The 12,201-nt window shown below is 40.7% G+C and overlaps 1 protein-coding gene across 4 annotated transcripts in view; it reads right to left on the bottom strand.

Moving 5' to 3' along the window:
* Window positions 1-2,431: 2,431 nt before the first annotated feature.
* The window catches only part of LOC110984469 (uncharacterized), a 96,225-nt gene continuing 86,455 nt past the window's right edge, over window positions 2,432-12,201 (bottom strand). For all 4 annotated transcript variants that reach the window (XM_022244689.2, XM_022244690.2, XM_022244687.2 and 1 more), the window contains 8 exons: window positions 11,887-12,066; window positions 11,196-11,689; window positions 10,646-10,790; window positions 10,062-10,283; window positions 9,607-9,699; window positions 8,748-9,076; window positions 5,544-5,745; window positions 2,432-4,674 (listed from right to left, as the gene is read on the bottom strand). In XM_022244689.2, the coding sequence (XP_022100381.2) occupies window positions 4,409-4,674; window positions 5,544-5,745; window positions 8,748-9,076; window positions 9,607-9,699; window positions 10,062-10,283; window positions 10,646-10,790; window positions 11,196-11,689; window positions 11,887-12,066 (1,931 nt within the window). In that variant the 3' untranslated portion in view covers window positions 2,432-4,408. The remainder of the gene's footprint in view (window positions 4,675-5,543; window positions 5,746-8,747; window positions 9,077-9,606; window positions 9,700-10,061; window positions 10,284-10,645; window positions 10,791-11,195; window positions 11,690-11,886; window positions 12,067-12,201) is intronic.

Raw genomic sequence — 12,201 nt, 5'->3', positions numbered from 1 at the left:
AAAAGTGGACAAGTTGAAAACTTAAACGACCGCATTGCTCCCTACGCTCAGAATGGAACGGTTTTTGAAAATGGGCAGTCTACATTAACGGTAGAGGGTCAATGGTCTGACGGATGGCGTCGCAGGAAAAAAATGTGGACGATTCCCATTAAGAAACTTGCATATACGAAAGGGTCCATCCACGCCTGGCAGTCCTTTATGGTATAACTTACGACTTCCCAGCGCACCGTGTAATTAGTACGACGATGGCGGCTTGCCGTCGGGAATTTTAAATAAGTGAATGCATGGTGATATGTCCCCTAAACGATGCTAGCTGTAAGAAACCAGTGTATCCATGTCCAGCAGTATAATGAAATTTGCTGTGGAACGATAAAAGGTTGGAATTGAAAAGGTCATGTCAAGAGAAGAAGCTAAGTGCTGTTTAATCACTCGAACCAAGATTTTCAAAAAGGGGAAAATAGAGAACGTAAAACAGGAAACATTAAAATGCAACTTGAACTTGCTGAATTAATTTTTACATCCCACAAATTCCAAAACATGTATGCAGCCAATAATTCCAATCACAAAAAGGATAGCCACGACGAAAATAAATCTTTCAGCCAGTACACCAGCCGGTCACTGATATGACACCAAAGATTTAATTTAATATTTATCGTTCAAATCTTTGTTTGAGTCATCAAATACAAGTTGGCAGTTACAGTGGAGGCCTGGGTCATTAATATGAAGACAAATGATTCAAAGTGACAATGTGAAGAGATATTAACGCAATGAAAACACAAACTTGCAAGTGACGGCCCAGAGCAGTCATCAAATGCATGTACTGTAAAATACATGGATGGTGGATTGTATAACAAATCTTATATCTGAAGATCAAAAAATTGGTTGTTCACTTTTGCCACTCCGAGTAACTTCCACCATAATCAGTCCATAATTTTTGTCAAGCTTGGACATAGTATTTTCAAAAATTTCCTTTAGAATAATACTCCCCTCTAAACTCCTATAAAATTCACATCCTTGACGTAAAAAAGGCCCAATCTTTTCCACAAAATCGGCTATATAGAGATGGAAATACAAGTTGCATGAAAAAGGCCAATCACAGCAAGGGAATGTCCAAATGACACATGATGCCCGTCAATGGACGGTGGGTCAATACAATGGGCTGAGCTGGCTTCGCAAGTTTGCGGTACTCAGTACATGTACAAAGGACCATCAGGCAGCTGCTTCCCAACTGTCGTCCACATTATAAAACTTTCTCTGGGTCCGGTGATGCCAATCTCAAGTTCCTAAGACCGTTCCATTTCAACGTAGGGAGAAAAGTGTCCTTTCAAGTTTCTATTTGTCCCCTTTTGGAACGCCCGCCGTCGTCAAAGTAAAATCCAAATTTCTGCTAGCAAAAAATTGGGTTTTTCGAAAAGGAATGGTGCAACTTCAAAAAACCCGAAAATCGCTTCTCCGAGCTATACCCAGGACCCTCAGGTGTGAAGTGGGTCGGAGGCCTTTGGGCCCATTTATAACGCTTTTCAATAAGGGCATTTTCGACCTTAACCCCCACTCCCTGGTTTGCCTACATTATCGGGGGGTGTCTCTCCAGGATGCTCGGCCCCATTAGAAATAGCGTGGGCAAATACCCCCCCCCAACATTGACCCCCGTCGATCGAGCAGGGCCCCCACTGCCCACAGTCGGCAACTAAGAGCTGAGACATACGGGCTACTCAGACGGGGCTCGAGCATCCGCAAGACCTAGAGGGAGCGATGGGGCGAGGTGTGAAGGGGAGGGGGGGAGTGTCCGCTCAACCCAGGCAGGGCGCAGGAAACGGTGAGGCAAGCGTGCCTTGGCCAGAGCGAAGTGGTGGGCCTATGCGAAAACAAAACACAGGGGCGTTGAGGCGGCAACACCCGCTGAAATTTAAACCGAGGAAACTGAGCCTGGCCCGAGAAAGCAGAAAGTCCGGCCAATGGTCGACTCCGCCGTGCCTGGGCAATGCTCAGTGCCGTCGCTTCTTCGGGCTACTCCGGGTCCTCAGGTGTAAAGCGGGTCGGAGGCCTTTGGGCCAATGTATAACGTTTTTCAACGAGAGCATTTCCGACCTCAATCCCCTGGTTTGCCTATTAGAGTCCACTTGTATTGGTACACAAAGTTGTGCATACCAACATAGCAAGAGGGGTTAAATATGTAACAGCTATTTTGTTGGATTTTGTAGGATACAAATCCAAACAAAGAAAAGAGTCCATTTTCTTTTCGCACGGTGCACTATATCACTCAGACTTTCAAATTAATGTGTGTTTCATTAAGTAACCCAAGAAATTCAAATCTTTAACATTTAGACTGATCAAATTTAACAATTGTTTGCTTCACTACTGCAACAGTGATCTGAAATGTTTTACGCTGGTGTTGTTTCGTTTAGAAAAATTTCTGGACAACAGTAAGGCATTTAGGGTAACATTTTTGCAAGCTTTATTTCATCACAAGTGAAGAAGAACTAAGGTTGTTCAACCTGCTTATACTATGAGGGATATTACGGTTCTTCTGGAATTGTGCAAAATTGTCTGTCGTCATTTCAAGAAAACCAAGGTGTCATATCATTATTTAAAAATTTAATGTATTGTTTAGTTGAACAAGAACGAAGCATTTTTAATTTCACTGAAAAGAAAATGATACGAGGGAACTGTTTTTAAGGAAAAGACAAATAGTTATGCTATTTACATATGACTTTACGCCGTAGAAGTCCTGTGTGCAAATAAAGGATGGGTTCGCGTGGGAGGTTGCTGTTAATTCCTGCGTTGAGAGGCTATTGAGATCCGGCCTCTGATATATATTACAATTATGGAACAAAAAGTGTGCGTAAATACTACAATTAACTCACTTGATCAGTTTATGTTGACTAGAACTGTAATCTTCTCAGCCTAACATTTTAGAGAAAGCTCCTATAGGCTTGTGCTGATTGCACAGCTCTCGAGGTGGCACTGGTTCTCTTGTCTCGTAAGTGCAGAGCCCTACTGAAGAATTTTATATTTTTCTGTTATTAGACATTAGGGCGTCATGAATGGCCTTGCCGTCGAGAACTGGCCTAGGTACTACCAATGCTGCTAGACATGTTTGGGATTTGATTTAACTTGATTGTTTCTTGGTGTTATTTCACAGATGAAGATAAACCCGAACAACATTGACTACAATTCAACCAATGGTACGTGATCATGCAACATATCACGTTTTATCTTACAAAGTTTAACTCAATAACATGCTTAATAATTCCGATTAATATTGTAATTGCCCCCTTCAAACCACATTTCTTGTGTTCATTTTATCAACAATATTGATCCCACTTCAACTCAACACACTACAAAAGTCAAGCTTAAACCCAATTCGGGTACAACCTCACATCTAAACGCAGCACTATTTTGTTTGCTAAAATATGGTTGTACGGGTAATTCTTGGCCCAAAATCCATGCATCAATGCAAAGAAAAATACACCTACTTCTCTACTTCATATGTGGCTTTAAGCACGACACCAATTAAAATATTGTGGGAAAGACTCCAAGAACTCATAATCGCCTAATTATGTAAATTACGTAAAGAAAGTAAAAAAAAATTAAATGCACAACGCAGTTGCAGGAGGGAAAAACCAAATATCATCTACACAAATAGAATTTTTACTCATGAAATAAATTTCCCACGTAGTATTTAGAAAACTACATAGAAAATGGCAATAATACAACAGCTAACAACCTAGTCGTAAGACTACCAAAGATAACAATTGAAACGTAACACGGTATAATATGAGAACGAACGCCTGTGTACTTGTGACAAAAACTCTTTCATCAAATACAAATAATCTGTATGTTTCTAAAGAGGTGTCTGAGTTAATTCAGTAAGGATGCACTCACGTAAATAGGCCAAAATCTGTCTGCCAGTGAATAAATTTCTATTTTAGAGAGTTCTGAGAGCCACGGAATTTGGGAATTGAAGAAATGTGGCATTGATGAACCTCAGGCCTGGACTTCAAAGTCTGAATTATTTAGATGAAATCGAGTCTGAAAGGTGGCACTAATAGCAGTCTTACAGAGGGATGCTTTGTTCAAAATAGCTATTTTTCCCAGTTTTGGAAATATTCTTAGTTTTCGGGGTGGTCTACTTTTGGTGAGAATTTCTGAAGATGTCATTGGACAACGCACCTAAAGTTGAAAGGAAAATGAAAGACGGTATGTTGATCATTGTTTTTCTGGGCGGCCCGAACAGCTACCTATGAGAGTTGTATTTTGAAAGAATTTTGAAATATGCGGATTTATCGCAAGTGGAATTTATTTGCTTGGAATTTATTTGCACCCTTAAAACTAAAAATCTAACAGAAATTTCACAGCCCCCTATGATAAATCCAACACAACGTCAACGTTGATGATTGCGAATCCTCTAGACACTGATCACCTTCCTGACTGTGTGAGACAAGCCCGCTGCATTGATGGCCGTCAATGTCAAGTGGTAGTTGGTATAGGGAACCAGCGGTGAGACACGCATACCAGTATCCATGGTCTCCACCCACTGCATGATATCACTACTTCCTGGGATGGTGCCAAGAGACACTTCGTAGACCAAAGATGAGGAAGAGGAGAATAAGCCATCCCAGGCAAACTCAACCGTCCCATTACCCAACCAGGATGATCTGATGAGGCTTGGTGCTTTTGTGGAAAAACAAAAAAAGTACACAATTTGTGGACAACTCAAGGATAGTTGTGTAAACTTGTAGGGATACACATGTGTATCATATGAATTGGAAACAACCAGCTGCAGACATTCTCCGAGTTGGGATCAACAGAACAATGTATTTGCCTCAGATGTTTTTGTGCGAAGTCTTGTGTACTAAAACAGTTTGAGTTTGGAATGCTGTTTTCACAGTGCTTCCATTTGAAACAGAGTAACTTTTCTGGGTTAATATTTTATCCGAATATCCCTTAAATAGAATACTTGGATTTGCTGCAATAATTACACATGAAACATTCTCCCTTTCTGTGTAACTTTCAAATATCTTTCTGGAAAATCCTAGTGGAGAGCTATTCATTTTTAGAATTGCCTTATGGAAACCTTTACAATTCTCAATTAAGGCATCAGATTTCAAATCACGAGAACAAACATTGTTTCGATCCACATGGATATAAATTTCGGTGTGTGTAGCATACATAGTGTGGACCTCAAACAAAGTCCATAGTCCACACAGTTTTAGAGGCTTATAAGGTCAGCCAGCGTTTATCTGTGGCAGAATGAGGAGAAAAGCCCCCAACCCTCATCAAAAATTCAGCTAAAAAGGTGTTATCTTGTTAGGAGAAAAATGAGCATTTTCCCCAAGGCTTCTTAATTAACAAGGCAAAATGTCCACGCTGGGTATGTGGAGAAAAGCATAGCAAATAGTAGACTGACTGTTTTGGCTTGCTGGAGTCCGTTTAAGGTTTCCCTGCCTTGACAAGTACCAAAAAAGCAATCTCGAAATTCTAGTTTTATGTTGAGCCTCAAATTTAGCAGTGGACCATTTAAAAATGACTGAGTTACGTACCACCTCCTGTAGGCTTGGTAGACTCCACTGTAAAATTGACAGAGACAGCCTCGCTGATGAGACCAGCATGAGAGATGGCTCTGACCGACAGGCTATAGGTAGCATCATCAAGCAGGCTAAGACCTGACCAATCAAGGTGGGTCTCAGAGGTGGATCCACAAGGTCTCCATGATGTGGAGACGTTTGGCCCACTAAGAAAACACTGGAAAGGGAGTGGGTTGACAAGAAATTAGACGACAGGCTATGACTCATCGGCAGTCAGAATACCGATAGTGAATTCACCATCCTTCCTTTAACCTTGAATCTTTATGATTGTCTATTTTTCATCTTGAAAGAATCATTCATAAATACTTCAGAAAGTCTCCCTGTTCAACAACATGCAACTTGACCGTGTATTCACATTTAATAATGCCCACTGAGAAGTGACAATGCCTGCTGGGTAAATCACACTCTGGCACCTGGATACAAGACAGTTTAATCGATTCTGATTGGTCAAGAGTCTGTGTGCACGTGGCTCGCCACACATGCACCGATTGGGCAATTTTGCACAAGGAATTTCCCATAAAATGGATGGGGGTAAAAATGGAAGTAAAACTCCAGAACAAAATATTGACATATCAACTTTCTTTGACTCTCTGACTAAAATGGTACTTCTGAATGGGAATAAACATGTGCTTAGCCAATCTTAAAGTAGCGTATGACCTAGAGGCGTAGCTAAGATTTTACTATTGGGGGACACAAAGGGGGCACCAGCATCTTATGGGGGGCACCAGCTTTCGGTGTTTTTTTTTTGGGGGGGGGAATTTTGTTAGCCTTTTTCTTTTTCCAGGAGGGGAGGAACACCGAGGCATGTGCCTCCCCTGGGAATCTCCTACAAACCGTGGCATGGCCTTTGTATGCTAAATAGTAGTTTAACATGAATATTCACAATTGACCATAGGATGCGAAATAGGATGCAAAACAGGCAGTGAGAGGGTTGGAATTTGTCTCTATGGCATCAGTTCGTTCTTTCCTTGCATTCAATGAAGCACTTCGTGTGTATTTAGTTCTGCATCCTACCATTTGTTTGAGCCATTGTCAAGGATTGGGTTAAAATACGTGCATGCTGTCCCCTTAATTTCAAATCTGGATATTCAAATATGCACAATTCCCGGAAAAATCTTTCTCCTGATGTTGTGAGTTTCAAAACTGGATTTCATTTTCTACACAGGAACTGAACTTGAACAAACCAGGAATAAAACCAAAGCCCCAGTGCATATAAACTATTTAGAAATTGGGGAGGACACTAAGTTTCTAGGATAATTGAGTTGAATTACAGAAATGGAAATTGACCTTCAACTTGTTTGTAGATTAAAAAAATACAAATTTTATGTTACCAAAATTAATGTAGGGAGACAAGATTTTATGATTACATGTATTTTATATTTACGGTGGACTTCTGATGGTTACTGCCGTTTATTATACATGTACAAGGTGTTCACATTGTTTGCACTGCTGTAACTTTAAGATGAATATGCATGTGCCAGCCAATCGCCTTGCTCTGATCCACGCTAGGCTATAATTTGATCGACTTTGGGAATGAAACTGCATTCTTTTCGCACGACGTTCGGAATCGACTACTCCTGACTGAGAATGTTAGGAGGGCATCAATAGATACAGCATGATTTCTATTGCTTCCAATTCTTTGGCTGTGCAGGGCTGGGCCAGTTGTCATTTATCCTTTGAGACACCAGGGAGGGGGCTATTAATCAGGGGGAATAATCAGGTATTTTGTCCGTTATCACAACTCATCATCATATGCCAAAAATAAGCTAGGGTATTCATTTGTGGTCGTATGTGGGGTGTAACTAAGTGCAAGACCATGAAGACCAGAATGAAGTTTGCACGTGTAGAGTTCATTGTAGGATTAGAACTGCAGCATCTTCGTCATTAACGATGCACAATATGCTGTTGTGTCAGTGGATGTCACCCACTGCAGGCCCCACTTGCACTCGATGCACAATATGCTGTTGTGTCAGTGGATGCCACGCACTGCGGGCCCCACTGGCGCTCGATGCACAATTTGCTGTTGTGTCAGTGGATGTCACCCACTGCAGGCCCCACTTGCACTCGAAGCATAATATGCTTTTGTGTCAGTGGATGCCACGCACTGCGGGCCCCACTTGTGCTTGTCATGTTGTGTATTTCATTCTTTTTTAATACTATGGGACACAATGTCAATTTCATAGTTCTAAGCGTGTTAACTCAAATATAGCCATCTAGACTTTCGTAGTAGGGTCTTTTTTTTGCCTCATCCATTTCCACAAATGGAGTTTACACACAGTTGCCAGCCAGACTGTATGTAGGCCCTAGGTACTGTAACATCCATGGGCTAGTTGCTACTTGTTACCTGCCTCCTGCTACATCTCAGCTTAGGCTGTATACTTCCACTTAGTGGGTAAGGGGCAATATATCCTTTATAGTGCATGTACATCTTTTTTTTTTCTATTTGGCAAGCTTCCAACTTGTGATGGTGTGTCGCCGATTCCATCAATTATAATTCATACAGATATTTTATTTTTGTATAAATTTATTTCTGGAATGTGAGATTAATTGCAGTTCCTCATTTTTACACATTTGCATTTAGGGTCTCTTTTTTCCCAGGAAGAAGTTTTGGTCTTTTTTTGAGATGCGACAATAAAATGAAAGAAATCAGCTCCAATCAATTTCTGGGTGATAATCTGATCCTTTTTTAAGAAGAGGTTCGGGCCTACAAGACCCTCGTCCCTGGTAGTCGTGTCCGAGGTAGGATGTGTCGGCGAGCCACTTCATTAATAAAGAATAGTCACCTTCAAGGAGCAGTACACATTTCGCAACTTTTTAAAATGTAATCAACAAAGTCATTGTTCAAACTTAAATGTTTTTTTGCATATTCTGGATAAGGAGGTCATACTTTTGAAGAATGTGAATGATGACACCTTGTCTTGGTTGGGCAATTTGAGTTATCGATTATTTATGTTTTAATCGATATTTTATCAACAAATATGGTATTTGCACAGTTGAATACAAACTTATATCATGTTTCTATGCATATCCTGAGCAAAGGTTGCTTTTTAATTTTGTCAGTCATCAGCAGCATCTGAGTGGAAACTTAGTACTAAACCAGGCTCATGTGCTTGTTTATGAATGTTCTTTTCACTTTGCACTTTGAATCTCTGCACTTACCTGATAGGACTGGATTCCAATTGGATCTATAAATCCGTCCCACGATGCTTTAAGAGAATCTCTCTGTGACTGGTACCCTTGTGATGTGTATTGAGTCTCTGGCAAAGTCTTCACACTGACAACAGCTGCCAAAGCGCTTGGAGACTCTGTTACTATGGTAACACCATCTGATGATTTCCAAGACGACTGTCCATTATGATTATAGCATATGACTGTAGCATACATGCTCTGGCCTTCAACCATGATCTGTGATAGACTGGTGGTGATAGTGGAAGTGGCGTTAGGAGACTGCGACCATGGTATGATGTCATCAAGTTTAGGTTCTGATCCTAGGAAAAAAGGAAATTTAAAATGAGCCTTGGATGTTCACACTTTAAGCATGTTGTGTATACTGAGACTGGGACATAGTAAAATTCTAAGTGCGACTCTTGGGCTAAGATGCTGATTATAACTAAGGTAAAATAAAATAAGCCTGAAATGAATCTAGTAAGAATCAGAGTGTAGATAATCCAAACTTAAAGGAGTCTGCAAGTCAAGTGGGTGACATCTACAGGTTAATTATTATTCAAGAGGGTCAAATGCCACCTGATGGAAGGTCAGTTGATCTTCCAGCCATTGTGCTAGGTTAAGTACTGTATCCGATACACCTAGAAGAGGAATGGCCACGGACCAGTGAAGGATTAGAGTCTTTTCCAATGACTGAAAGTCAGCTGAGCAAATGAGAAAATGTAAACTTCAATGCTGTGTACAAAATCTCCTCAAAGTCAGGTGGCTGATGCTTGACAATCAGAGTCAGTGTAACGTCCATTCAACTTGGAGTTAAATGTCAATCCACGGTGGCATTAGAGAATCTACTTACCTACTGCCCATTCACAGTGATCAATTTCACTTTCAGCATCAGATGCTGACCATCTGAACGATAGAGACGAATCGTCGGCGCTGAAGTCGACATCTGAGAAAAGAAAATGAACTCTGAAAGTTTTGACAAATAAATGTTGGTTCCTACCAAGGTTGTTTGAGAAGTAGGTATGGGACAAAGTGTCTTAAACTGTTTATGATCAACTCTGACTGATTATATGTAAAACATTACAAGTCAACGTCCAATACCACAGCCAAATACTAGTTCTAAAATGATGTAATCTCTTTGAGACTCTTGTCACTAGGATTAAAATGTTTGAGCTGTAGGTTTCAACCAGAATGAAAAAAATATTCAACAGTTGACTACATATGTATGACAAGATTTAGTCAAGAGGATGGACTGGATCATACAATACAAAGCAATGAAAGCTGTGTTGACGACAGATTTTAACACACCTTGTTCAGTCTTCCCGTCAATGACAGAAAGAATTTCTGGTGGTGTCAAGTCAATCATTTCAGGAGCAGAGGTTGAAATGGCAATGAGATCAGCTGCATTTCTTGCCATTACCGTTACATAGACACGGGATCCATGTGCCATCCTCAGGTCGGTGTTAATAGCATCTGTTCGTGTGCCCACTGATGTAAAGCCTTGTAGCTGGATGCCCCCTCTTGTTGTGCCTTTAAGTCAATCAAAAATAACCATTTTGTCCTTTTTTCCAATGAACTGAAAGAGACTGATACTGTATACAAGTTTGTATTCAGTGTGTTGCCACTATTGAGTAACTTCCCCATTACAATTATCCACCAAAGCAGGCATCAAACAACAGAAAAACATGATTTTGAACAAATAGCAAAGCCTTAACAGCAATTGAACAAGCTGGCACATTAACCTGCCAATTGTCCACCGTATTACATTGCATGAAACTTTTTTATACTGAATGTGACCAGGATGAATGAAGCAATTGATCTTATGATCCGTGCTGAATCCAACGACATTCTCCATAATTTCAATGGTCCCTAAGGAATTAGGTGTAACCTACCAATGGCCCAGCTGTAGTCCACTATGGGGCTCTCAGGGTCAATGAAATGCCACTTGGCCTGAAGAGATGACCATCCGTAAATGAATTGGGTAAAGACTTGCACAGACCCGTCGTCGTTAGTCGGTCTAATGCTGATCTGCCTCAGCTGTGGAATACAACAAATAGGTTAAATCCTTAAGCTCACGTACATCTGTAACCAAAAGGACACTTGAAGGACACTCTTCTAGATTTTAAACCTCATATTAAACAGGTTGACTTTTAGGCCTACGCAAACTTTATGGCAGAGGCTGTTTTGTTTCAAAAGTCCTTCATAATTGCAAATAACTTTGTGATAACCAAGCAATTTTTTTAGAAAGCCACAGGTGTGAGCAAATGACTAAACATAAACTTTACGTCAGTGTCCTAGGGCCTGGATTTGAGAGCATAGTAAAACTAACAATCATATTAATAAATCAAAATGAAATAATTTTCTAAAGGGATTTTGATAACAGCTCAGTCCAATTTGGGGTGCATAAACTGAAATTCTGCCTTGTGTGATACATTTGCTCACCTGGACATTATCCAACAGGATTCCATTTGATCTTCCAACCGAGGAGATTTTTAATGTTGAGACATCTTCACTGGCTGTGAAGTAAAACCTCTGCCGATGCCACTGGATAGACCTCATACTCTCATCTGAGTGACCGTGTGCTGGTCGGTCATACAATCTGAAGACACGATTCAGTCCTGGGGCCTCGATGCAAACTTCCTGATTCAGCAAAGGATTCTGGGATGGCATGTGACTGACGAATATCACTATCTGGTATTGGCTGCCCATCGTTGTGTTGAAGGTTTGGGAGATGGCACCACGGAGGGACAAGAAAGAATGACCGTCTTTGGCAATTTTCTTTTCAGATGAGACCACTGAAAACTGGCTGCCAGATTTAATGTCCCAGGTTTTGAAATCACCAGATTCTGGTGATGAGAATGACTGAATTCCAACATCACCTGAGGCTCCACCTGATAACCCATCTCCAGAACTAACTGTACGGTCATAATCCATATCTGAAACAGAGAACAGAAACGCTTCCATCGTTAACTTGAGCATGGATGTCCAAAACCCAACCATTTACATATCTCATATTATGGTTTTGAAAAAGTTCAAATTCTTCAATGCCCCAAGATAATTTTTGCCCGCACACTGTTTTCTTTCCAATAAAATATCTTGGCAACATTTTCCAATCCAAAGAATATCATTTTACCTGAGTAATGCAGCTCCTCCTTCTCTTCAAATGATGGATTCTGAATCAGGTTATCCCCTACAAGGATATGTTCTGCTGGCTCAGGGGGTGTAGTGTCCACTACAAATCCATTTGAAGAGACTGACATCGACTGCTGGCCGGCTGCATCAAAAGCTGAGATCTTGGAGTAATATCGAATACCTAGCAAATACAGGAATCAATTTGTTGTTCATGAACATTTATTCAAATGTCCTATATTATGTTCACAGGCACGAAGGCTGCAAGAGTCTGGTACACACATGTCAACATTAATTGTCCTGATACACGCCTGCAGCT

Source organism: Acanthaster planci, linkage group LG14, assembly GCF_054643075.1.
Source record: "Acanthaster planci isolate LZ-2023a linkage group LG14, COTS_SCS, whole genome shotgun sequence".
Classification (NCBI taxonomy): domain Eukaryota; kingdom Metazoa; phylum Echinodermata; class Asteroidea; order Valvatida; family Acanthasteridae; genus Acanthaster; species Acanthaster planci.
The sequence above is the reverse complement of the archived record's forward strand: the minus strand, read 5'-3'. Positions and strand labels throughout refer to the sequence as shown.